The sequence below is a fragment of the Ursus arctos genome, unplaced genomic scaffold (assembly GCF_023065955.2).
Source record: "Ursus arctos isolate Adak ecotype North America unplaced genomic scaffold, UrsArc2.0 scaffold_8, whole genome shotgun sequence".
Lineage (NCBI taxonomy): Eukaryota > Metazoa > Chordata > Mammalia > Carnivora > Ursidae > Ursus > Ursus arctos.
The window spans coordinates 59,717,033-59,742,907 of record NW_026623100.1 but is presented as its reverse complement, the minus strand read 5'-3'; the positions used below and the strand labels follow the sequence as shown (position 1 = coordinate 59,742,907).

General features: G+C 39.4%; 1 protein-coding gene across 9 annotated transcripts in view; it reads left to right on the top strand.

Moving 5' to 3' along the window:
- The window catches only part of LTBP1 (latent transforming growth factor beta binding protein 1), a 391,256-nt gene that overhangs the window by 270,574 nt on the left and 94,807 nt on the right, over window positions 1-25,875 (top strand). For all 9 annotated transcript variants that reach the window (XM_057309361.1, XM_057309360.1, XM_048222571.2 and 6 more), the window contains 5 exons: window positions 8,337-8,462; window positions 9,724-9,849; window positions 10,251-10,373; window positions 13,809-13,928; window positions 25,191-25,313. In XM_057309361.1, coding sequence (XP_057165344.1) covers window positions 8,337-8,462; window positions 9,724-9,849; window positions 10,251-10,373; window positions 13,809-13,928; window positions 25,191-25,313 — 618 coding nt within the window. The remainder of the gene's footprint in view (window positions 1-8,336; window positions 8,463-9,723; window positions 9,850-10,250; window positions 10,374-13,808; window positions 13,929-25,190; window positions 25,314-25,875) is intronic.

Here is a 25,875-nt window from a genome sequence, read left to right as displayed (position 1 = left end):
GGTTGTGGGGGTGGAGGGTTGAGAGGAAAGGGAGAGAGAGAATCCCAAGCTGGCTCCAAGCCCAGCACAGAGCCCATAGTGGGGCTTGATCTCAGGACCCTTATTGTTGGCCCTGAGCCAAAATCAAGAGTTGGATGCTTAACCAACTGAGCCACCCAGGTGCCCCTGGAAAATGTTTTGGAAAAGCACCTGTGTGTTCCAAGACAAAACACACTTGACAAAGGAGTGCGGAGTCACACCATGGACCACAGTGCATTTTTACCCAGTTCAGGGCACCTGTAACCAGAGCCATAGCCTTCCCCAGTTACTGCATGGCAACCGCTCTCAATATTGAGTTAACAGATAGAGAAATATCAGATCTTCTCAGTACTTCTAGAGTGATACAGTGAAACAATAGTATAGTTGTTTTTTTAATGGCCATGGCTAAAACAGTTCTTCTCTGCTCTGAAGCATTTATGTGTCTGCTCGCTTTTTTAAGCACATCTATAAGAGACTGTCTGCTATGTGCTGTAACCTACACAAAGATGTAATACACCATCATGGACAGCAAGGATCTTCTCACTGTTGTCCTCATTATTAAAAAGGAAAATTGCAGTGCGACAAAGCAATGTACTAGGTCTAAATACTGTATTTCTCTATTTCTGTTTTCCAGTGTAGAAATATAGTTTTGTGCCTTTTTAACAATGCTGACTTCAATGGATAGACTTCTTGCAAACTAGCTTTGTAGAGGTTAATTAAGTTTGGCTAGATAAATGGGGTTTCGCTGTTTAAATGCAGCTGTGTGAGGAATAACAAATTGAAGTTACTTAGCTTCAAGTGAACTACAGAGCTGATTAAAAAAAAAAAAAAAGTAGCTGTGCTCTATGAAGTTGTTAGAAGACAGCTTAATTTGAGTTTGGCAAAGATGCAGGGCCAGCATCTGCTATCGCATGTTTGAAGCATGAAGATTTCTTCCAGGAAAAAAGTGACATTAAAATTTTATGCAACATTTGTAGGTGTTCCTACTTCCTATAGTAGAAGAATCTTTCTGAAACAATCCATGGGGAGAATATTATAGTCTGAATTAAAATGGTCTGCAACTTTAGAGCTACACAATAATCGGTAATCTACACTAGAACAAGAAGACTGTTTTGTATCAAACTTAATTTAAATCAAACTATAGATGTTCCCATTGGTTTGATATGAGAGCCAAACATATAGATCGAGGGAGCAATCTGATCGGTTCTGTCTGGAATTTTATACAACGGTTTTTTCCCCCTAAAACACAGAGGAGGTAAATCTTACTTGTCACTATTAGTTTGTCTCACAAGTTGAAGAAAGGAATAGAATAATACATAGGAATCTAAAAGAAACAAAATCAGCTCCACGTTGCTTAGTGATGGTATCTTTATGGTGGTGAGATTGGAAGGAGCCTTTTCAGATTTCTTCAGACACACTTTGACATGTAGTCATTATAAAGTGAGACACATATTTGCAGGACATAAGTATGGTATTTTCCACTCTTAACAGCTGATTGGTGGCTTGCGACATTATTGGCATACTGTTTCTGAATAAATTATACATTTCAGCATATAAATTCTTGATTTAGCATAGTGTCTTAATAGCTCAAGGATAGGTTGGAAAATCAAACCTCTGGCAAATATTTACAAAGTGTGGAAACATCTGTTTCAATTGTTGTGGGATAATTTATGCTCATTGTGGGGCAGCTAGGAAGCCAGGGCATTTTTGTAAACCTTTCCATGAGTTAACGTTTGATGCCTTCCTCCTCCTCTTCCCAAACTTCCTCCATGGCCCTCACATAACAGCCAGAAATTATTCTTTGACTTCCATGACTATCTTGTGGAAACCTTTGTAATTATCATGGCCCAAACATTATAAAAACTATTTGCTCATCAGAGCTTTCTTTTCCAGAGCTCAGAATTGACTGCTTTAAAAAAATGTTTGCCCCTAAAGCGTATTGCCGGAGTCCTTACAGCTTCAGTCAACTATGTATGCTGATGGAAAATGAACTCCCTTTTTCATGTAAAATCATCATGGTTTAATATTTCCAGGCTTTATGTATGTATGTATGTATGTATGTATTTACTTTGAGTAATCATCTGATGAAGAGAAAAGCAAAAGGTCAGCATACTCATTTTCATATTTTGCCAAAAGCTTTCTTTTTCGTTTAAAAAAAATATAATAAAGACACCAAACTCTTAAATCCACTGTTGGCCTTGTTGCTGGGATAAATAGAGTATTTGGTTTTCCACTGGCTTTTGGTCATGGCTCTTTTTCCAAGTTCTAAATGGAACTCTGGTGAAAGAAACAGAATATGGTCCTTGATCTGGTGAAAGTAAAGTTGTCTCAGGGGCGCAGCTAGTAGGAAAGGGTCAGGTGGTCCTGAGGCCCAGGTGACATGTGATGGGCGTTAAGGATGAATCCAGTGGGAAGAGCCTCTTGATGATCTCTTTGGGAAACCAAACATACTAAAAAAGACTAGACATTTTCATTAACTAGAGTACCCCGGAGACCGATAATTAGTGCTTCCTGTGCGAGGCTTTGCCATAATTCTTATGCTTATGTCCACACAGTCTGCTCAAAGAAATGTACGTTTCAACATAAGCTGATTCATTTTGTGGGAAGAGGTTCACATCCGTATGTATGAGCGACCTCTTAGAACAATAAAAAACATAATGTTTTTCCCTAAAAAAAACATGGAAAAATGAGAGAAATTTTCCAGTTCTTCCTCAAGACAATACCCTCAGGACTTGCCTTTCTGTGTAATAATACATCCTGGAGAATAAAAATCTAATAGAAGAGGAGGGGAAAGCACAGGAAGAGGTGGTTAGGAGACTTGTTTTAAAAGTTCTGAGGTGTTTTGAAGGTGTTACAACTCTTCTTTCTACTTACGAGGGTGGAGTCCCGCCTCACAGATGGACGAAAGGGAGCTCGGAGGCCAAACTGATGAAAGTTACATTAATTAATCACTTATGGAAAAAATGGGACAAACATGGTAGAAATCAAGTACATTTTAGTAAATGTCCCTCCACTCCTTTGATGTATCTCTTAGTACCCTCTAGTGGTATCAGAGTAACATTTTCTTACATGTTAGTGCCCTGCCAACTGGGATCAACCTTTTTAAGCTGTATCTCTATATATTTTATCTGTGAGATAATCATCTAAAGATCCTCAAACATGCCTCATAAATATTTATCCTCATAGTTTCTATTTAAGATACTAGAATGGAAGGAAAGGCCATTATATTCACTTCATTTCCTAAGACTAAGCAGTATATTTCTTAAGTATTTCTGCTACTTTAGAGCTGATATAAAAAGAAACAATTTAAATATGTTGGCAGACTATCATGTAAGTATGTATTATATTTGAATTAAACATCACATAGTTTTGAAGATTTTTGTTCACATATGTAAAACTTCCATTCTAAAGCTATGCTTGATGGGGCGCCTGGGTGGCTCAGTCGTTAAGCATCTGCCTTTGGCTCAGGGCGTGATCCCAGGGTCCTGGGATTGAGCCCTGCATCAGGCTCCCTGCTCTGCTGGGAGCCTGCTTCCTCCTCTCCCACTCCCCCTGCTTATGTTCCCTCTCTTGCTGGCTGTCTCTCTCTGTCAAATAAATAAATAAAATCTTTTAAAAAAAAATAAAGCTATGCTTGAGAAGTTACAGATATTTGGTAATCAACAAATTGGTATGTGTGGGCGTTGGGGCAGTGAGTCCTATTCAAGCATTGCATGAAAACCCCAGATTTATAGCCTTTGGACTTGTTCTGAATCCTTGTCCCGACTATATTAATTCATCTTCTGATCTTTCTTTCTGAAAATCTGATCAATATGTCTTTTCTGTTTTAAGAAAATGGCAGAGAAAACTCTGAAGGAAGATCAGTAATTACAAAGAAAATCGAGAAAAGTTAATACCAATAATTTTCAGAGAAGGCATCTACCTACAATATGGAATAGATGGTTAGAAATGTTATTGTCACACTGTTCCAATAAAGAATTCCTGTAAACAGACAATAGAACTCTTACCTGAGCATCTAGGATTATAACCTGGAGAAGAATACCTTTTACCTTCAGATTTTTTGTGACATAGAAATGATCATTTTTTTAAAGGAAGACTTCTGATTATAAAAGTTATTACACATGCTCACTGTAGAAATTTTGAAAAATGCAGAAAAATGTAAAGCAGAAAATACTAATCCTCATAATCCTAACATTGAGATTTCTCTCTTTCCTGTCTTCTTTTCTGGGTATATTGTAATTTACATTATATTCTATATTTGTAGCCAACTATATTTTTTTAACAAATAAGCATTTTCCTATCCTGTCAATGATTGATTATGCTGTATGTGTTTCATAATTCATTTTTTGCATTACTGCCTGTCACTTAAGTTTAAGCAGTCATGTTAATTACCCATGTTTTTAGCCTTATGATTTACTGTATGTTTTCTGTGACTTTACATTATACAGACTAAACCATTCTGTTTCTCTGGTAGTGAATTAGCATAAATAGGCTCACTAAAGTTATAAGTGGTCTGTAAATGTGTGACATCCAAGTGGATACTGCAGCTCTATATTCATATGCTTCCTTTTTTTTTTTTTTTAAGATTTTATTTATTTATTTGACAAAGATAGAGACAGCCAGTGAGAGAGGGAACACAAGCAGGGGGAGTGGGAGAGGAAGAAGCAGGCTCATAGCAGAGGAGCCTGATGTGGGGCTCGATCCCATAACGCCGGGATCACGCTCTGAGCCGAAGGCAGACGCTTAACCGCTGTGCCACCCAGGCGCCCCTCATATGCTTCCTTTTAAAGTCTAGCAACTTTCCAAATGATTTGCACCAATTGTCTTAAAGTCATAGCACAGTGAATAACAATTGATGAGAAATGAATAATGTGGTTTGAGTTTTTGGAAAGCAACCTCGGCCCTAATTTAGGTCATTTCCACAGTGAATCTTTGTTAAAATATTGTTTTTTCACATTTCCTGCAGAATGCATGGTAGGTTATTGGTGATGGTAGCACACCTGTTTTTCTTCTCACTCAAACCACAGACCCCTCCAGCAAGGTTTTTGCTGTAGCTTGCCGTGCTTGTGGCCCCAGTCTTCTTACACTGGGCACTTGGACTCATCTGTGGCAGCATGCCTTTTAAGCATTGTTTACTTTGTGATGGCAATAGGATAATAGTCCAAGGTAACATTGTTATAAATGTGCAGTTTCTTTGTCATATATTCTTAAATGACTTCAAAAGGAACAGCATTTACAATGATGATGATAATGGCTAGCTGGGTTTTCTTACACATAAAACGGTATTTCATTTATTTATAATCTACTATTAAATCAGTGAAGTAAAAAAATTAAAATATATGGATTACTTAAAGGGACTTTTCTCCCTTACTTCCTTTCTTAAATTTTTATTTTTTTAATTTCTTATTTTTTAAATTCCAGTATAATTAACATAACTATATTAGTTCCCAGTGTACAATATAGTGATTCAGCAATTCTGTATATTACTCAGTGCTCATCACAAGTGTACTTTTAATTCTCTTCACCTATTCACCCAGTCCCCCCCCCCGCCCCAGCATCCCTCTGGTAACCATCAGCTTGTTCTCTATAGTTAAGAGTCTATTTCTTGGTTTGTCTCTTTTTTTCCTTTGTTCATTTGTTTTGTTTCCTTGATTCTACATATGAGTGAAATCAAATGGTATTTGTTTTTCTCTGATTGACTTATTTTACTTAGCATTATACTCTCTAGAATCCATCCATGTTGTTGCAAATGGCAAGATTTCATTTTTTTTATGGCTGAATAATTGTCCGTTGTATATATACCACATCTTCTTTGTCCATTCATCTGCCATTGGACAGTTGGGCTACTTCTGTAGTTTGGCTATTGTAAATAATGCTGAAGTAAACATCAGGGTGTATGTATCCCTCTGAATTAGTGTTTTCATTTTCTTTTGGTAAATACCCAGTAGTGGAATAACTAGATCATATGGTAGTTTTGCTTTTAATTTTTTGAGGTACCTCCATACTGTTTTCCCCAGTGGCTGCACCACTTTGCATTCCCACCAACAGTACATGAAGGTTAGTTTTTCTCCATGTCCTCACCAACACTTGTTTCTTGTGTTGTGGATGTTAGCCATTCTGATAGGTGTGAGGTGATATCTCATTGTGGTTTTGATTTGCATTTTCCCTGATGATAAGTGATGTTAAACATCTTTTCATGTGTCTTTTGGCCATCTGTAGGTCTTTGGAGCAATGTCTTTTCATGTCTTTTGCCCAATTTTAAGTGGATTACTTGTTTTTTTGGTATTGAGGTGTATAAGCGTTTTATATATTTTGGATACTAACCCCTTATCGAGTATATCATTTGCAAATGTTTTCTCCCATTCAGTAGGTTGTCTTTCAGTTTTGTTGATTGTTTCCTTTGCTGTGTAGTAGCTTTTTGTTTTGATAAAGTCCCAGTAGTTTATTTTTGGTTTTGTTTTCTTTGCCTCAGGGGACATATCTAGAAAAATGTTGCTATGTCTGATGTCAGAAAAATTATTGCTTGTGCACCCTTCTAGGGTTTTTATGGTTTCGGGTCTCACATTTAGGTCTTTAATGGCTAACTTTCATTGAGTATGTATAGTGTGCCAGACAGTGGGCTATGTGCATTATTTATCTTTGAACCTGACACTCAAATTAGAGCTCTGATTATTCCCACTATGCAGGAAAGTGAGACATAAAGTGTTTGAGTAACTTGCCCCTGAGTTACAGAGTTAAGGGCAGCAGGATTTTTGTTTGCACTGACTGCAAACCTGGGCTTCTACCAGCTGGCCTGCCCCAGCACCATGATGCCATTATAACTTCTTACAAAGGTCATTGAAAACAGACTATCTAAGGAGAGTAATTCCTGTTAGGAGGCTGCTTTTGAGTCCTGAGGTAATTCAAAGCCATCTTATATATCCTTTTGGTAATGAAGCTCATTTTGTTGGCCTTCACTCAGCGTGCACTCCCATGACCCTGCCTCTGCCATGGCGTGTTCCCCAAATGGAGTGAGGACTCAGGGCCAATCTGCTCAGGCCTTACAGACGAAGGGAGTCTCAAGCAGGAGTCATTAGGAGCACAAGGGAGGAGGTTAGCAGAGAAGATTGGGAAGAAGATTCTACTTTATCACTATAAATATGCTGATGTTGAAATTGGCAAATTAAGAGTGAGTTACACCCAGAAGTTTGGCTTTGATTAGAAGTGGTAAATCTTTCCTGAGAATTAATGAGAAACTTTGGAGGAAGTTGGACATAGTTGTTGGAAATTGAATTTGGCCTGCTAATGAATAAAAAGTAATCACATATTTCTTATCAGGAGAACTCACCTGATGGTTCCAAGTCCATCATGTCAGATGAACTGGAATAGATAGAAACTCATTGTGGGCCATCTCAGAAGTTAGAATTGATTATCTTACAACCTCCAATGTGCCCTTTTTCTGAGTTACTGCCCACTACAGTTCATCTTAGAAGTTGTTTCATCAGGAGTTATTGATGATTTTGGGTGTGACTAACTGAGCAATTACGAGGTAATCAAATGAATTTATACTTGATTTTAGAGACCACCATCTTTTTTTTTTTAATTGAAGTAAAGTTGACACAAAGTTGCATTAGATTCAGGTGTATAACCTAGTCATTGGACAAGTCTGTTTGTTATGCTGTGCTCACAACAAGTGCAGCTACTGTCTGTCAGCACACAATACTATTATAGTACCATCGACTAGATTCCCTGTGCTGTGCCTTTTATCCCAATGACTTCATCATACCATGACTGCAGGCCTGTACCTCCCACTCCCCTTCGCCCACCTTGCCCAACCCCCCAACCACCTCTCTTTTGGCAACCATCAGATTGTTCTTTGTATTTATAGGTCTATTGCTGCTTTTTTGTTTGCTCATTTGTTTTGTGTTTTAGATTCCATAGAAAAGTGAAATCATGCGGTATTTGTCTTTGACTTACTTCACTTAATATAATGCGCTCTAGGTCCTTTCATGTTGTCACAAATGGCAAGATCTCATTCTTCTTTATGGCTGAGTTATAGTCCACTGTGTACATATATCATATCTTCTTTACCCATTCATCTTGCGGTAGACAATTGGGTCACTTCCATATCTTGGCTATTGAAATAATGCTGCAATAAACATAAGAGTGCAGGTATCTTTTCGAAGTCATGTTTTTATTTTCTTTGGATAAATTAGAGGTGACCTTTGTCTTCTAATTGCATACATGACAATAAGCTAAGCAGCAAATACACAGGAATGGTTTGAAAGCAATGAAATTTTTGTTGATGTCTGTCTTTTCCTCTATTATTTATTTTGAAGAAATCAATGAATGTACTGTGAACCCCGATATCTGTGGAGCCGGACACTGCATTAACCTACCTGTGAGGTATACCTGTATATGCTATGAGGGCTACAAGTTCAATGAGCAACAGAGAAAATGTGTTGGTAAGAGATGCTTTTGATAGGTGAAATTATTAAATATCAAATATTTACACACTAAGAACATGTTTTATGTAATTATCATGGGAAATGTTACTGTGTTTAATTTTTAAAAATTTTTATCCCTGAACTAAGGGAACCCAAAAAGAGGTTTGCTAATCTCCTGCGATGCTCTTATCTTCTGGTTCAATGCTACCTATTTGGCTAAATGTAATACAATGAGATAAAGGTGAAAAAAAAGAGAAAAAAGGTGAAAAAATTTCCAAAAATTTCTAGGTATAGTAAAATAATGTAATAAAATATAGAATAATAAAATGATAGAAATAGCTACCTACAAACATATATTTAGCAAAACCAAAATAAAACTAATATATATTGCAATAAAAACTTATATTCATGTAAGTGCCTAAAATCTGATTTCCAAAAGCAATTTCTAAACTGAAAATAAGCTAACACAAATCTGTTATTGAATTTACAAACACAGGATCTCATACATGGTTCTTTGGAAAAAATGTATCTCAGAGGTGTAATAGCATTATGGAAATCATTTCAGTGTATTACGTTAACACTAAATTTCATTTCTCTCTTTTTTAGAATAAGGAAATTCAGCCCTAAGAGTTATAAAGCAACAAAGGCATATACCCAATTAATATAAAACAACAAAGGCATATACCCAATTAATGTGGCTTTAGTGTGCCAAATGCTATTATACAAGATGTGTGACTTGTGCAATTTTATATGTATGTGGGTAGGTCAAGAGGAGTATCCATCTGCTCTATCCCATGGCTGTTTCTCTTGAATTTGCATACATCGTATGTATTCTGTTTGGAACCGTAAAATATAAAGTTGAAAGGGGCAGCTGAGATGATCTGGTCCAGCTTCACCCTTGTACACAGTGGAAGAGTTCTTTTCACAATATTTCTGGCTATCTCTGCAGAGCTGGCCTGGGAGTTGCACAGCGAATTTCAGTGCTTAAATGACTCCATGTATCTGGCAGGTCCTTCTGTGTTGACCCAAATCTGTCTCTCAGAAACACCAATGTCATGGTTGTAGTTTCAGCTTTTGAAACAATACACTCTACACATATTCCCTGTTCCCAGTAACCATCCTTCAAGTATCTGAGGAATACGATCATGTCATCTTTCACTGTTTTCCTCACTTATAAAGATTTGGTGCATGGGGAATAGTACGCTGGTAGTTTGTGGACAGGGAGACAGAACTTCATGCTACATTGCACTAATCCTTTTATCTGTATTTTTGTTAACAGATATTGATGAATGCACTCAGGTCCAACAGCTCTGCTCCCAGGGACGCTGTGAAAACACTGAGGGAAGTTTCTTGTGTATTTGCCCAGCAGGATTTATGGCCAGTGAGGAGGGTACTAACTGCATAGGTAATGGCAATGTTCTTCCTGATGCATAAATTCCCAGATCTGGGTTGTTTGCTCTCCTACAATCCCATCAATCTTACTGCTTATTCAGGCAACCCAGAATTTATTACTGGACACCTTTTATGACATGGTCATCTGCTAGATACTGGAGGATATAAAAATGGAATCTTTCTCCAACACTTTTGAATGAAGAGTGTCAAATGTGTGCAGAGCCCGGGGTGTTAAATGTTTTGGGTCCCACATCAATCAAAACCACTCACTTTTGAAACATGTCAAACGAATTGAAGAGTTGGTGATAGGAATGGGTTATTTTATTCTTGACTTCACACTGACCTGGGAGGTGGGAGAGGTTTGAAATTCTATTGTGGGAAATAAAACTCGACAATGTTTTCTGCTTTGTGTAGATGTTGACGAGTGCCTAAGGCCAGATGTGTGCGGGGAAGGGCACTGCATCAATACCGCAGGGGCCTTCCGGTGCGAATACTGTGACAGCGGGTACCGCATGACCCGGGGAGGCCGTTGTGAGGGTAAGTGTGTGCCATGTCCAAGTGCGGAGTGCACGTGACCCTGAAATGCAGGGCTGGGTCCACACCCAGGGCTGCCAGCCACCCTGCCTGGTACTTACCTTCCTCTGCTGATGTGTGCATGGCACCAGCTCATCCACACTCTTCCTGCCTTCTGGACTCACAGCCTCTTTGCCTCACTTCAGTGGCTTGGTCTGGATTATTTTCCACCTTCACATTCTCCTTGTTGTCACGCCAGCATCTGCCTTCCCTGGTATTTGGAGTGAATTGCTTTAGAACAATTAATTGCAGAGTATCTTAGCCTAAACCCAGACTTAATGACAGCGTCTGGATCATTCATCTGGGAGCATGGTGCAGGTTTACCCGCTGTTGATTTTTAGTTTCCAACCTTTCCGCCTTGTTACATTCCTTTCGTGCGTTCTGGCATTTGCTTACCAACCCTCCTGACTAACTGCAGGTTAGTCTAACTGCAGGTCAAATTCCAACCATGCAAGATAAAATTTCTTTATTATTGACCACAGCAATGAGTTTGCTAGTGTTATTTAAAAAAAAAAAAAAAAAAAAGTTCTGAAAAGCTTTTAGAGCATGGCCAGAATGACTGACCAGTTAATTGTTCAGCTCATGTTTGTGTCCCAGTGATACAGGTCCTTTTTGCAACCACTGTGGTACTTTTTAACGAATTATTTTCATGAAGAAATAAATTGTGCTTCTGTTTAAATGCTGCTGTGGAGGCATGCCAGCAGAGGAGCAGGGGTCCCTGAGCTCCGTTCTGAGGGGCCAGGCTGTGTGGATGGTGCTGGTTCCGGGGGGCTCTTTGCCTGGCCGCCTGAGGATCAGCCTGTTTTCTAATGCGGCTGGGCTTCCAGGCCAAGGGAGGGACAGACACGTTGGGGCAGGCTGCTCTCAGCTGTCCCTGGCTCCTCCGTGTTGGTTTTCTTCATGGATCTAATGACCTGGGCCTGGAGGGAAAGCTAATTGGATGTTTTTTGGCAGCCTGCACCTGTCTCTCCCCCTGGCCCCTTGTTCAGCCCCTGGTAGTCTGATCTGGAGAGAAATAGGAGCATTTTACATTACGGAATCTTTGACCGTCTCAAATCAGAATGGAGCTATAAGGTCTCCCCTGGCGGCTGAGGGCCATGGGACAGCAAGGGGTGAAGCGTCCCGCACTCTCCTCTTACAGGGGACCCTCCCTCTGCTCTGAAGAGGCACCATGGCCTTGGCTCCTGACTCCCACCCTTAGTAACTGTCTGGCTTGGAGCCAGTGACTTAGCCCCTTTGAAACCTGTGAAATGGGAGCCGCAAAGTTAACGTTCGGGGTTGTCATGAGAATAAATTCGTGCTGTGGTGTCTTTTGTGGTGCCTGTCACCCCGCTAGTTCTCAAGAGCTCTTAGTCTCTAGAAACCTCCCCCTTTCCCTGATGACGTTGTTTTTGCAGAGATCTTCTCAGTACATCTGTATTTGTGGGAGTGTTTAAAACAAAACAAAACAAAACAACCCCAAGCATTTATGTACGAAGCAACATTCCCCAAAGAGGTCAAATGCTGATTCTTCAGTTCTGCATACAGTTTCAGGATGGGAAGAGAAGACATTTAACTAGTAACTATAGCATAAGGATGGAAAGTGGGAAGGAGTAGAAAAGAAATATGAAAGCTCTGTAAGCAAATGGGAAGCAGTTAGGGGACTGTTCGGGAATATTCAGTGTATGGAAATTAGCAGAAATACTACCAGGGTTCCCTGAGTAAATTGTATATAATTCTATCCCCATGAAATGGCTTGAAAAGAAGGAGCCAAATAACATGGCTGTTTTCTAGTTTCGTCATGGACCAGAACCAAAGGTCCCCAGGCTTCTGGCTCACCGAAGATTTTCTCAGCTGCCACTAAGAAAGTTGCTTTCCAACAGTGCTAGTCTCCAAGGAGTCTATTGTAGTTCACAGACATTATCTCATGCACCCTTACGTTGTTCGGTTAAGGTATTCCCAGGCAGGTAGTCTCCAGACCTATAGATGAGGGAACAAGCAAGCAGACGTGAGAGTAGTGGGAAGTTCAGGGATGTTGTCTTGTATTGCTCAGCATTGCACCTTATTTATTGGACCAACCTTTCTCAATGACCTTCTCTGACTTAGCAGTTGTAGTTCTATTAAAAAAAAAATTCCTTCCAGAGAAGAATGTAATGCTGTTTGGAAAATGAAACTGGCAAGCATCATCTTTTTGTAGAACAAGAAGTCCCAGAACATCTGACCTAAAAAAAAAACAAAAAAAAACAAAAAAAAAACAAAAAAAACAAAAAAAACCACTGTGTGTCATTGTCTATTGGCAAGGATTTTTCGCTGATAGGAAAAAAAATTACCACACTGACCTGGTGCTTATTCTATTAATATCATCGTCAGCTTTTTTACTTTGAGCATCTTTTCACACTTGTCTAGTGATAAGGGGAGATAATTTTTGGTAATTTACCAGAATGAAGGGCTGTATCCATTACATATTTCTTTCACTTTTCAGCTTATGTTCTGAAAATTCTGTTTATATTTTAAGTGTGATCAGAGGTCCTATATACATTTTAAATTAGAACACTTAGACATTAAATCCACTCACATTAATTCAGAATCCAACTCCAGAAAAATGATCATTTTGAATGGGGCTTGTACCCATGGAATCACCACTCATGTTAAACTCTTGAACCATTTCCTGTATCCTACTTCTCCCCCATTCTGTTGTCCTGCTATTCTTCAAAATGCCTAAAGCCACTGAAGTAGTTCCCTCTGCCATACCTCCAACCATATTGAAGGTGTTTTTTCCAATTCACATTGAAAAGAAAAATGATGAATGTGAAAAACAAGGTGTATTTTTGTGAGAAAATATTACCATATGATCATATCACCATGTTTTCTGGAAACTCTTAGAAGTATTTGATGAGTTCATTCTCTCCTAATGTGTTTTTTCCACCTCCAAGGAATTCCTATCCTATGAAAGGTTTTAAATTATTCAAACCCAGGATATTCTTGGGCCCACGAAGCCAGAGTAAGGACTTCCCTAGAGCATCCATTGTCTGCAGAGAGAACCTCTGGCCAGGTGGTTTGTTATATGCCTGTTTGTTATATTTCTCCCTGGCAAGCTGCACTATTACTTCAAAGGTTTGTCCAGGAAGTGGCCCCCAAGGTGCTGCTAACTCCCAGGGTGGAGAGTTCTGAACCTGCCAGTTGGGCAATTGGGCCCAAGTTCTTCTTTTGCATGTGTGTAAATATTTTAATCCAGGTAAACTTGGCCATGCTTTATCACTGTGGTGTTTAAGTGTAGGCCCAATATTTGACTAACCTACTTCACGTTTTCTCCACCAAAATGTAGATAGAGCACACCTTCCCCTCCCCCCACTTCATCAGAAAAGTGTTTGCTTCAGTATTCTGATAAAATGTTTGTGACCTAGTTTTTCTGTGTTCCAGATATTGACGAATGCTTGACTGCAAGCACTTGTCCAGATGAGCAGTGTGTGAACTCTCCTGGGTCTTACCAGTGTGTTCCCTGCACAGAAGGGTTCCGAGGTTGGAATGGGCAGTGTCTTGGTAGGTACTGGAGTGTTCTTATCATAGTTTTGTTTCTTCTGTCTAGTCCGTTTTCTGACAGGGTTGTGTAATGCCAAGTGAGCCCTCTTTCAAAAAAAAAAAAAAAAAAAAGGAATATAACAAACTTGTGTCCTTCTGAGAAAACTTCTAATAAAAATTCTAAGTAATTTTTACCCAGGGAGAAATATAAGAAGGCAAGTTGGCATAAAGATTGTGAGATTTTACCGGGGAGAAATAATTCCGATGGAAGCAAATTGTCCTTGATGTGATAAATAGACCAAATAAAATAATAATCACCACTGGGCGGAGAGTGGTGAAGAACAAAAGGCTAAAAAAAGAGAGAAAAGGCATAAGAAGCAGCAAGCTACCAGAAACTAGTAGAATTAGGAACATACAAACACAAATGTGCAACAGAAGTAGAAAGAGAATTCTTGATGGGTTGCCGAGTCTCTTACGTTTATGCATTTAAGTATTTAATAAATACTTCATACCGACATGAGGCACTGAGGAAAATAAGCAGCAAATTTGCTTGGGTTCTAATGAGCTGTGCTCTAGTTAACTTCCCCCTTAATGGTTTTCCTCTCTGTTTCTGTCTCTGTGTGATCTTTTCCTTAGAAGCTGAGCTCTTTTACACTCAGTGCCAGACTCTGACAATGTGAGTTCAACTTCTCATTTATTCATACCTTCTTTCTTTTCATCCACAAATGCTGAAGAACTTACTATAAAATACCCTGAGTTGTACTGAGTGCTGGGATACATTGAGGGACAAAAATAGTGCCTTCCTCATGGAACTACCTGGTGAGGAGGACTGATACCCAGACGTCTCATAAATAAATGCGAAAACACAAATGAGACACTGTTGGGATGGAGGGTTCTGTGATGCTGTAAGAATGTGTGATAGAACGAGTTGCCTCCAGGAGAGTTCCCGATTGACGTTTAACTGGGGGAAAGAGATGGGAGGGAGGTAGTTTTGAACAGAGGAAACAGCATATTCGGGGGGGCTTGTGGAAGGAGGAAGCAGTCATGTTCCAAAAGCTGAAAGGCTAGTGCAGCTGAAGGGCAGAGAACGAGAGAAGAGTTCCTGCAGGGTGAGGGGGCAGACCATGCCAGACCCTCTCAGTCCTGTTTGCTATGTCCGTCTCAAACACTACATCAAAAGCTAATGCTGTGCTATATGCTGGCTAACTGAACATAATAAAAAATAATAAAATAAAATGTTCATCTTTACTCATACATCTCTGGGAAAGACGTTTAGGTGTTGCAGAGCAGGCGGGATAAGTAGGCTTGGCAGAAACAGTCCCAGTTTCAAAGCTTTGGACTCATCACCAGGTTGCATAAGCTAAGCCTCTGTACATGGTACAGGTGGCCCTCTGCCCTGAGCCTCATGCCCATTTCAAGAGTGTCTATCATTGGAATTGTGAGACGTTGATCTTTGGGAGATTTTTATTCATTAATTGCTCATTTGGTATGCATTTGTTTATGTGATCAGTGCTGGTCAGAACATACATTTGGTTTTAATTTCCCCGTTTGGCATAAGTTTCATAGTTGCCTATCAAGATTCCATTCGTGTTCTCATGTTCACATACTGCTGCATTTTATAATCCAAGAGTAGAGCCTGAATTTTACCTTAAATAACTAAAATTCATAATAGTGGTATAAACACAGCCCTGGTTCATGAATTTACTAATGAAATATGACTGAGCAAATTGGCAAGTGATTGCTCTTCAATATATATGCGTTTATCTAGACTGGGCAATAATAATAAATGAGTTATTATACCTAGGTGTATGCAATCGGTCTAAGCATGACCACTTTGCTCCAGTGTAGTGACAGAAACACAGTACCTCCATTAAAAGTAACTTCACTTTGCCAACCAGATGAGTAGAATCATAAGCAGAAATATGAGGTCACTGTGTAGTCAACCAAAATCACAGTTAGCCACTTGTTCCAAGCACTAGTTTTCATTTTTGCATTGCTAAGGTCATGCATTTCCTGTGAAAAATACTCCGTGTACTTTTTCCTTCTGCCTTGGGTGAAATTGTGGGCTCTGTCATCTACAGATGAAGCATCTCTTCGGTTATACAATTCCAGTTCCAGTCGTTGTTCCTACTGGACTTGCAGTTCCTCTGAAATTCTCGGGAGGGCTTTTGCAGATTATACCAAAATGGACCCATCTTCATTTTTTATGGTAGTAGAGCTTTCACGTGTGAAAAAGTTGAGTGTGACAAAAAGTAGATATTGCAACGTGCTTTTCTGTTCTTATTGAACCAATGAATGAATTTGATTTTTCTGCTCAACTCTGACAATGCTAGTGAATACCCAGCCATATCGCATACATTTAGTTCTCACGTTTATCCTTCTGGTACTCTAAAATACCTTCTAGAAGGTGTAGTCATCACTTAAGCCTATCATTGAGTTGAGGTTATCGACAACAACTTGATTATATATTTATTCATTCAGTTTAACAGTTGAGTGCCTACCAACAGCCAGGCATTTTTCAAGACCCAGGAGACTGAGAGTAAACAGAATAAATGCCCTGTCCTCATTGCCCTTGTACTCTAGAGCTCACATTGTGCCTGCAAATAAATCAGCACGTGAAGTATATGGTATGTAGATGTGTGTTGAGTGCCACAAAGGAAAAAAAAAAAAGCAGTGTAAGGGAGACAGAGGGTGTCAGAGATTCTATGGGGGTCAGAGAAGGCATCAAATGATAAGTTATTTATACGGTGTTCGCTTCTGTTTGTTTTTGTCTCTAACAGTTATTTGGGACTAGTTTGTGACTTTTTAATATCCTTTTAGTTCAGATGATTTAGGGTACATTGATAAGACTTTTTCCCTCCAATTTTAAATATAGGAGAACATTAAAGACTTAAAATTTCCCCAAATCTCACCATTTAAAGAGAAGTCTTACACTTGGCATTTGTTAGTCATCATCTGTAGAGAAGATAATCCCTACCTCACAGGGAATTCTGTTCCATAAGTCTTAGTGTCCTCCTTTTTCTACTACTCTGCTCTCACTGACTGAATATTTTTAAATTATTATAAGTAAAGTTGTACGGTGTTATATGTAATTCTTTTGTGTGGCATAATGCTTGTGGTTTTTTTCTAAAGTCCAACAATCCATATGTTGATTTGACTCTTTTTTTCTGTTAAATGGATTCATTAGGAATTGAGAATGGATATTTGAACCATTATGTTCTGCAGAGATTTGATGCCAATTACACTTTATGCTTCTTTCACTGACTCACAGGTGACCTTGGTGAAACCGTTAATGGCCTCCTTGTCTTCATGCCATGCAGGCTGGATCTCACTGATTGATGCTACTCCTTGATTTATGAATTAGAACAGAAATTGTTTGGGGCAGAAACAGGTCAGATGTTAGCAGGTGTTGTCTGGGAGACCATACTGTTTCCTAGTGTTGAGTTCAGGGCATATGATCCTTCATTCTCAGTAGTTTATTGTCCACTTTCAAAATATCTATCCCTTGATGTTTTTTTGGCAACTCTTGTTGGCTCCTCTGTTAATGTAGCTTCTTCTTTCAAGTTGTGGATTTCAGTCCTCTCTTGAAAGCCGCTTTCATCATTCAACATTGTATTCCTTGGACCTCACATTCAGCCTGGAGTTGCTGCCCGCTTGATCCCTGCCTCTAATGACTATTTCATCACCCTGGGTTCTGACCAGTTCTAACTGGCTGCTTCAACCAGGACCTTTCTTGAGGGAAGCCAGCCTGTCAGGTACTCAATTAGCAGGTTTCTCTTTACTCATGAACAGGCCTGATTCAAACCCTGCTGGAGCTGTCCTCCAAAGGAGATTCTCTAATATTTAGTTGTTTGAAGGTACATTCAGTAACTCTGATATAAAGATCATATATCCCTGAATTTAGACAGATTTGGGTTTATATATGACCTCTCTGAAGCTTCATTTCAATATCTTTAAAATGGGGATTGAAATACTCTCCATGGGATTTATTGTCAGAATTAAATAAGCAATATAAAGTACCTAGTGAGGCGTGTGACACAAAGTAGAACCCAATAAACGTGTCTTCCCCTAACTCTGTTATCCTCCCTTTTACCTCCCTAATCCTGAAATGTAAGAAGTGCAGTACTAACTGGAACTTGTTTAAGTAAATTTTATGTCGAGTTTCTATGTATAACTGTCTTTGACTTTCTTTAATAAGTTCATTTCCTATAGTTCTTAACTCTCCCTACCTCATAGGAACTTTCTTTTATGAATCTAAGTAATCTTAATCTTATAGTTACCTTTCAACATCTCAGCATTTTTATTGAGCTGGAATCTATTTCTTGAGAATCATAATGCTTTTCTGTAGGGACATCGATCATCCCTAACAAATGTTTTACCTTCTGCAATACTACCATCTCCATCCTTTTACTTCATTTTCTTGGCCCACCTTCATAAGACACAATATCTATCACCTGGTCGATATAGGCAGCTATCCCTTGTTGCATAAACTTTATTGTTTTGCTTTATAATTGAGTCTGTGAAAGACTATGTAACCTGGGAAGCCTAATTTCTGAAATTTTTATCATAGTAATCCTTCTCTGTCAAACTGTAATTAAGTTAATAGTGACTTTGTGACTCCGATTTACGTTTTCTAAATGTAATGGGTCTCAGGCATTTGAAGAACTTAGTGTCATTTGATCCACTTGACAACTGGTTAGCCATAGTCTTAACCAAAACCAGGTGCACAGAATGTGCGTGGTGAACATGGAAAGCTCCTTGTTCTAGGAGTTCTTTGCACACTAGGATTTATTTTCAGATATTGAGAATCATTGTTAACCTTTATGAAATAGATGAATATTCATAGGCTTATCTGAAATTGAAGACTTTCATTCTACATTTATTTACTTTGTGTAAGATGGCAACAGAACTGAACATCTACTTTTTGCAGATATTATTAAATGTGCAAACACCAGCCTAATCTTTAAATCACTATAGCTAAAGAAGTCTTCTAATTAGTCATTGTGTTATTATCAAATACTTAATTATGTGCTTAATTCCAGAGAAGACTTGAAGTTGTAAATAAGCAAAACAAAACAGAATAGAATGGTGGTTATTGGTGGCTGGCAGCTGGGGGAATTGGGGAGATATTGTTTAAGGGTGCGAACTTGCAACTGGCAGGTAGATAAGCCCTGGAGATCTGTTGCACAGATTAGTGATTATAGTCAACAGTGCTGTATTACGGTGATTATAGTCAACAGTGCTGTATTATAAACTTCAAAGCTGCTAGCAGGCTAGATAATAATTATGTTCACAAAAAAGGGAAATAATTATGTGACATAAGAGAGACGTTAGGTATCTTTGTTAATCATTTTGCAATATATAAGCATCCCAAATTACCATTTAAACTTACCCAATGCCATATGTCAATTATATTTTCTCAATAAAAAAAGCAAACAAAAACCTACTTTTGAAAGCAGGAAACATACCTGTGTGTAAAGACTAATTACCATAATAACAAGAAAACTTCTTTTTTTTTTTTTTAAGAAAACTTCTCTTATGTTGCTACAAAGGGCTTTGAGTTCATTATTTTATTTGATATGAGGGCAATCATCCCTGTAGTACAGATATAGAAATTGATTCCCAAGTAGGTTAATGGGCTTGCTTATGGTCATAGGTAATAAATGATCAGAGCTAGGACATGATCCCAGGTCTTTTATCTCCAAAACTAGTGTTCTGTTCTATAACTACTTCATATATCTCTTCCTGTACACCCAAGAAAATAAGAGAACAAAGCAATATGATTAAGATAATGAGGAAAGAAAAGTTCGTAGAAAGAGAGATGATCCATATGGGTGGGAATCATCCCTTGCAAGCAGCAGTAAGAATGGCTGAGGGATTCTTGACTCTAGGATGGCAGTCTCCACCATAGATAGCCCCAGCTGAGTTTTGCTGAAAGACAAAATGTTCTTTTGGAAAGGGGAGGTAGGAAGCAGTGATGTGGTAGGATTAATGGATTGATTTTCTGAGATCATCTTTGGCTCTTTATCCGGGATGTACATAGCACTGGCTGTTCTCCAGTTTTGAAGAACAGTGATGAGTCTTTGAGGGATGTGTAACATATTTTTGTAGGCTGCACTGCTACTGCATATCTTAACTTGGTCAGACTTGACAGAGGGTGCCTGAGATCCTGAGGATTTACTGTACCACGAGTGCAGGCAGTTCCATCATGCTGGCCTAACCAGCATCAGTATCTGACTTCACCATGCTTCCTTTTCTGTCAAATATGTTCCGCCATCATCTTTACTGTAAAAGACAATGTATACAGAATAGTTGAGGGATCACTGAAGTAACGTCATGTTGGTGGTGGGGAGTAATCTTGTATTTTCCTGTAGTCATAATGACAGAATAAGATGTTTACTTTGCATGTCAAATGTTGCTCACTCATTGAAGTCTGTGGTGATCACTAAGGAATTAAATGAGACTGAATGGCCTTGGAAAAATGACTGATGTGCAGTGTTGAGAGATTCATTTCCTTGAAAGTACAGGAAGTAATGCACGTAAACTGTTGCTCTGGAACCAAGTCTGACCAACCTCAGGGAGCTGATAGGTGAAGTAGAAGGGAGCAGCATAGCCTAGGACTGACTTGTGTGAAGTCAGCCACTGAATACCCTCTGTACCCCCAGAGAGGCACTTCAGGCTATCTCGTGTCTCCCCAGGAGATTAGGAAGGGAAATATCAAAAGGGTTCCTGACCCAGAGAAATTACATCCCAAGGCAATGAGAGAATTTACAGGTGGATTTGCTGGCCAGCTGAAAGTCATCTTTGTAAAAATTGTGGAGAATGGAAAGTTGCCAGAGAGCTGGAAAGAGATTAATGTCCTCATTTCCCCCCGAAGAAAAAAGAAGCTGGAGTTCAGGAACTAATGACCACTGAGCTTCATATTAATCTTGACAAAGAACCGTAGGCTGCAGGATTCAAATGATGAGGTGAAACATATTTTTTTTTTGAATTTATTATTTATTTGAGAGAGAGAGGCAGAGGGAGTGGGAGAGAGGGTCTTAAGTAGATTCCACGCTGTGCATGGAGCCCCACGCAGGGCTCGATCTCATGACCCTGAGATCAGGACCTGAGCCGAAACCAAGAGTCAGATGCTTAACCAACTGCACCACCCAGGCACCCCAAGGTGAAACATTTTAAAAGAAAAAGATGATCATAAGAATCAGCCAGGGTTGGGGTACCTGTGTGGCTCAGTTGTTTAAGTGTCTGTCTGTGGCTCAGGTCATGATCCCAGGGTCCTGGGGTTGAGTCCTGCATCAGGCTTCCCGCTCAGGGGGGAGTCTGCTTCTCCCTCTGCCTGCCCCTCCCCCTGCTTGTGCTTTCTTCCTCTCTCTCTCAAATAAATAAATAAAATCTTTTAAAAAAAGAAAAAGAAAAGAAAAGAAAGAAGACAAAAGAAAGAAAGGGAGAGAATGAATGAATCAGCCAGGGTTAACTAAGGACAAATCATGTCTACTGTTCTGACTGCCTCTTCTGACAGGTTTCTGAGAGGAGCAGATCATGAAATCCTCTAGACATGGCATATCTGGTTTTCCACAGGCCTCTGTTAGAGTCTCTCAGGGTGTTGTAGATGACAATGATCAATTTGGATTGGGTAATAGTATAGTGGAGTGGATTTCTAAACTTTTGAACGATCATATTCACAAAGTGCTGACCTCATAAACCCCTGGCAAATTCCTTACTGTGGGAGGTTTAATTAATTCATTGAATAGCAGATGCCAAATTATGTCCCAAAAGCCCATTGGTAAATTGTATTTTGGGAGTTTGGAACACATTTTTCTGTGGACACAGTGTTTTTCATGACGTTTCCCTTTTGAACTGATGATGTGTATGCATCACAAGAATTTGGGTAATCTGACTCTTGTACAAGATGGTAACTAGAGTAAGATGAGATTTGAGCTCCAATACAGAAAACCAAAGACCTAACCATCTTCCTCTGCAGCAAGGGTAAGAGGCTATGGGTTTTGGGTAGTGGGCTAGGTAGGGACTACCTTGTTTCCCAAAACACTGATCCTCCCAAGGGTTTGAAGTGAGAACTGAGGGAAGGCTTTCTGTTGATAACACTCAGGGTCCCACAAGTTTGTATCTTTGACTTAATGGGAAAACACTGGAAACCACTGAAAGTTTTCAAAGGAGCAACACCATTGATTGTGTTTGTATTTTTGATGACTCTGGCTACCAGCTGGATAGTGGATTAGAGAGGGTAAGACTTGAAGTAGAGAAACTATGACGGTAACCCATGTGAGATAGAATGGTGGTAGTAAGAATGAAAGGAAGCAGGTGTATTTGAGAGATAATGGGAAGATAGAACTTATATGACTATTACAAATAGGATGTGGGGAAAGAGGAAGAATAAGAAATCTAGAAAGAATGACTCCCAATTTCTGACTTGGGCATCTGAGTGGATAGTGATATCGTATATTGACATAGAGTAAAAGAAACACAGGGGGAAAGATGAGTTTTGGCTGTGAAGACTCGGAGGTGCCTATGGGACATCAAGGGTAAATGTCCAGTGCACTGACCAACTAGATTGTGTGGGTCTGCAGTTTAAGAGACAGGTCTGGGTGAAAGATGAAACCATGAGTTTATTTCACTCCTTTTACGTCCATCAAGTGAGGCCCTATTCCAGGCATCTTCCTACTATATATTCTGTTTTTTTAAATTGAGGTATGATACTTCTGTAACATTATATTAATTTCAGGTTTATAACATAATAATTTGATATTTGTGTACATTACAAAATGATCACAGTAAGTTGAGTGAAAGTCTATCACCATACACAGTTCAGAATTAAAAAAATTTTTTTTCTTATGATGAGGACTTTTAAGATCAACTCTCTTAGAAGCTCTTAAATATGCACTGTGGTACTATTCAAGTATCTTATAAGTATCAAGTATTTTCTTAAAAGATTTTATTTATTTATTAGGGAATGTTTGCAGTGGGTGGAGGAGCAGAGGGAGAGGGACAAGCAGACTCCACGCTGAGCACAGAGCCCGATGCAGGGCTTGATCTCACAACCCTGAGATTACTTGAGCCAAAATCAAGAATTGGACACTTCACTGACTGAGCCACCCAGGCATCCTAGTAACAAGTTTTTTAAAAGTATTTCATGAATGATCATCTGTACTGTCTGTTAATTTGCTTTAACTAGAGAAAATATGGTCTTAGAAATTGATTTTGTTGTTCTGGAGCCCTATAAGTCACATTTCCCGGTGCATGAATAATTAAAGAGAACAATCCATACATTTTTCAACTTTTAACAGTTTTTAAACCAATGCAGATACTAGACATGACATTTTAACATTGCTGTCTGGAATTTACATGCCTAGTGTCTAAGCTCATTCTGCCCCATTATTTACTTTGGCTTCAGCATTTAGCTTCTTCTTTCAACTTGTTGCGTTCAGTGTTTATAAAAGTGGACTCCCACAACCAAAGAAAGGACGGACGGTGAGTCCATCTGGAAGTGCTATTTTTGTGGTCATAGAGTAGGGTCAGTTCACCAGAATAAGTGATTTTGCAAAAGCAAGGTAGAGCACTCAGACAATGCTGGTTGGTTGGCTGTTTCCAGTGTGCATGTGAAATGGATGCTGGTGTGCATGTGTGCTGACACACACTGTTGCCCCATTTGGGTAATACTCTATTTCTAGATATCATTGTAAGAAAACCAGAATACAGTTTTAATGAAATTGCATGCAAACAAATGCAGTCTGACCTCTGGAATGCCGAATTAGAACTAGATCTCTGATGTTCATGTGTTTGCAACTCCCTGCCTGTTAATATTAAGAGGGTGGAAAGCTTTATTGCTTTCATGGCGAGCATTGCAAAATGCAATGGGTGTGGTCAAGAGCGTGTTCTTCCATATTGTTGGTCTGTCTTATGATGAAGATGCCCGGATCAAGTTATAGCCTGCTGTAGAATTAAGCCTAAATCATGATGCTGTGTGTAGTTTCAGCACTTAGTGGTTTAAATTTTTCCTCTTAAAGAGTGTTGGGTTTTCATGCTACACGGTCTTCTCACAGCAACATACAGTGGACTTACCAGAAATGCTCAGGTGGGGCATAGAACTCAAGTTTTTCATTTTGAATTAGCAATATTCCTTTTTTAAAAAGATGTATTGGTTTTAGAGGGAGAGAGTGAGTGGGGGAGGGGCAGAGGGAGAGGAAAGAATCTCAAGCCAACTCCCTGCTGGAATTCAACCTCGATCTCACAACCCTGAGATCATGACCTGAGCCAAAATCAATCAAGAGTCGGAGCTTAACCAGCTGAGTCCCCCGGGCACCCCTGAATTAACAATATTCTAGTAAGAATGTAATGAATGCTGAATGAAATCAATGAACACTTTGATGATTTTCTATATAAATGCTGTGTTAGCACATAATAAAAACAAACATTCCTAATTCTCTCTTCAGCAGTTTTATATCACTCCACTTAACTTATGTGAATAGAAACAGGTCAAAAGGATGGGCTTTGGAGTTAGGCTGACTTGGTGCACCTATGAGCCACCAGTTTCAAACCATGCGGCCTTGGGCAGTCTGTTGGAACTTCTTCAAATCTTGGTTCCTTTGTTGATGAAATGGTTGGCTTGTATGGCTCCTGTTAGGATTAAATAAGCGAATACATGCACAACCTTTCCTGCTTCCATGCAGTAAGTGCTTGGTGAAGATGTCTCTACCAGCCTGTCCCCTACCTTCAAACTGCCCAGTGGGCTTGTTTGTCCCCTAGGCTGGTTTTTATAATACTGATTCAACGCCATCTTTGAACATTTTATCAGAGTTTTTTTTCCCCACCTTTCTGTTAAGAACTCTTGCAGTTTCTCCAGGTCCTGAGTCCTGTCTTTGGTTTTAGCGAACCCTCACTTGCTGCTGCACTCCTCTGTTCCCTAGCTAGACCTCAGTACCTCTTGGACTCTTTGGAATACTTCATTGTGCAGGGATGCTGCTCTAAAACTGCCCTCTCTTCTGCCCTCCCCTGCACAGCGAGCTCTCTATGGAATTGATTCACAGAGCACGTTTGTTTCCTTTTTTGAGTTACTTTGCATAAGGTAAATCAAGGCATAAAACTATCATACATGCAGCTCACCCCAGAGCTCCTGTTCCTCCTTTGGGCTGATTTGAAAGCTTCTCTTAAAGAATCCGTGTTTGAAGATGCGTTCTATTTTTAGCCAAAGTCAACTTTATTCATGTTTTCTTTTTTTCTCTCTTTGTCTTTGTGGGTTTTTTCTCCCCTTCTGCAACATTCTTCAAGATGTGGATGAATGCCTAGAACCACAGATCTGCACAAATGGTACTTGCTCCAACCTTGAAGGCTCCTACATGTGTTCATGCCACAAGGGTTATACCCCGACGCCAGACCACAAGCACTGCAAAGGTAAATGCTGTGATCAGATTTCTCCTTTTTGTTTGAACTGCATTTAAGAATATGTTAGAGTAATTAGCTTAGAAAAGGGAACGAGAGAGAGAGAGAGAGAGAGAGAGAGAGAGACCGCGCTACCTGTCATTTATTTTGACTGAACTACTCAGAGCACATTTTTGTTGGCATCTTGGAAAGTCACTCCTCATTGTGGTTACATCCAGACCATATCTATTTACATAAAGGAAAACAGCATATTTTTAGAGAGCTTCTATAAACCACAGATCTATTTATTTCATTTCTTCTCGTTATAAAAACAATACACACAGTTCCACAACTCTGTGAATATACTAAAAACCATTGCATTGTACACTTTAGATGAATTATGTGGTGGTGAATTATATCTCAATAAAATTGCTAATAAAAAACATTCATCGTAGGGGCACCTGGGTGACTCCGTCCGTTAAGTGTCTGCCTTTGTTTCAGGTCATGATCTCAGGGTCCTGGGATAGAGTCCCACGTTGGGCTCCCTGCTCAGGGGAGCCTGCTTCTCTGTCTGCCCACCCCTCCATGCTCTCTC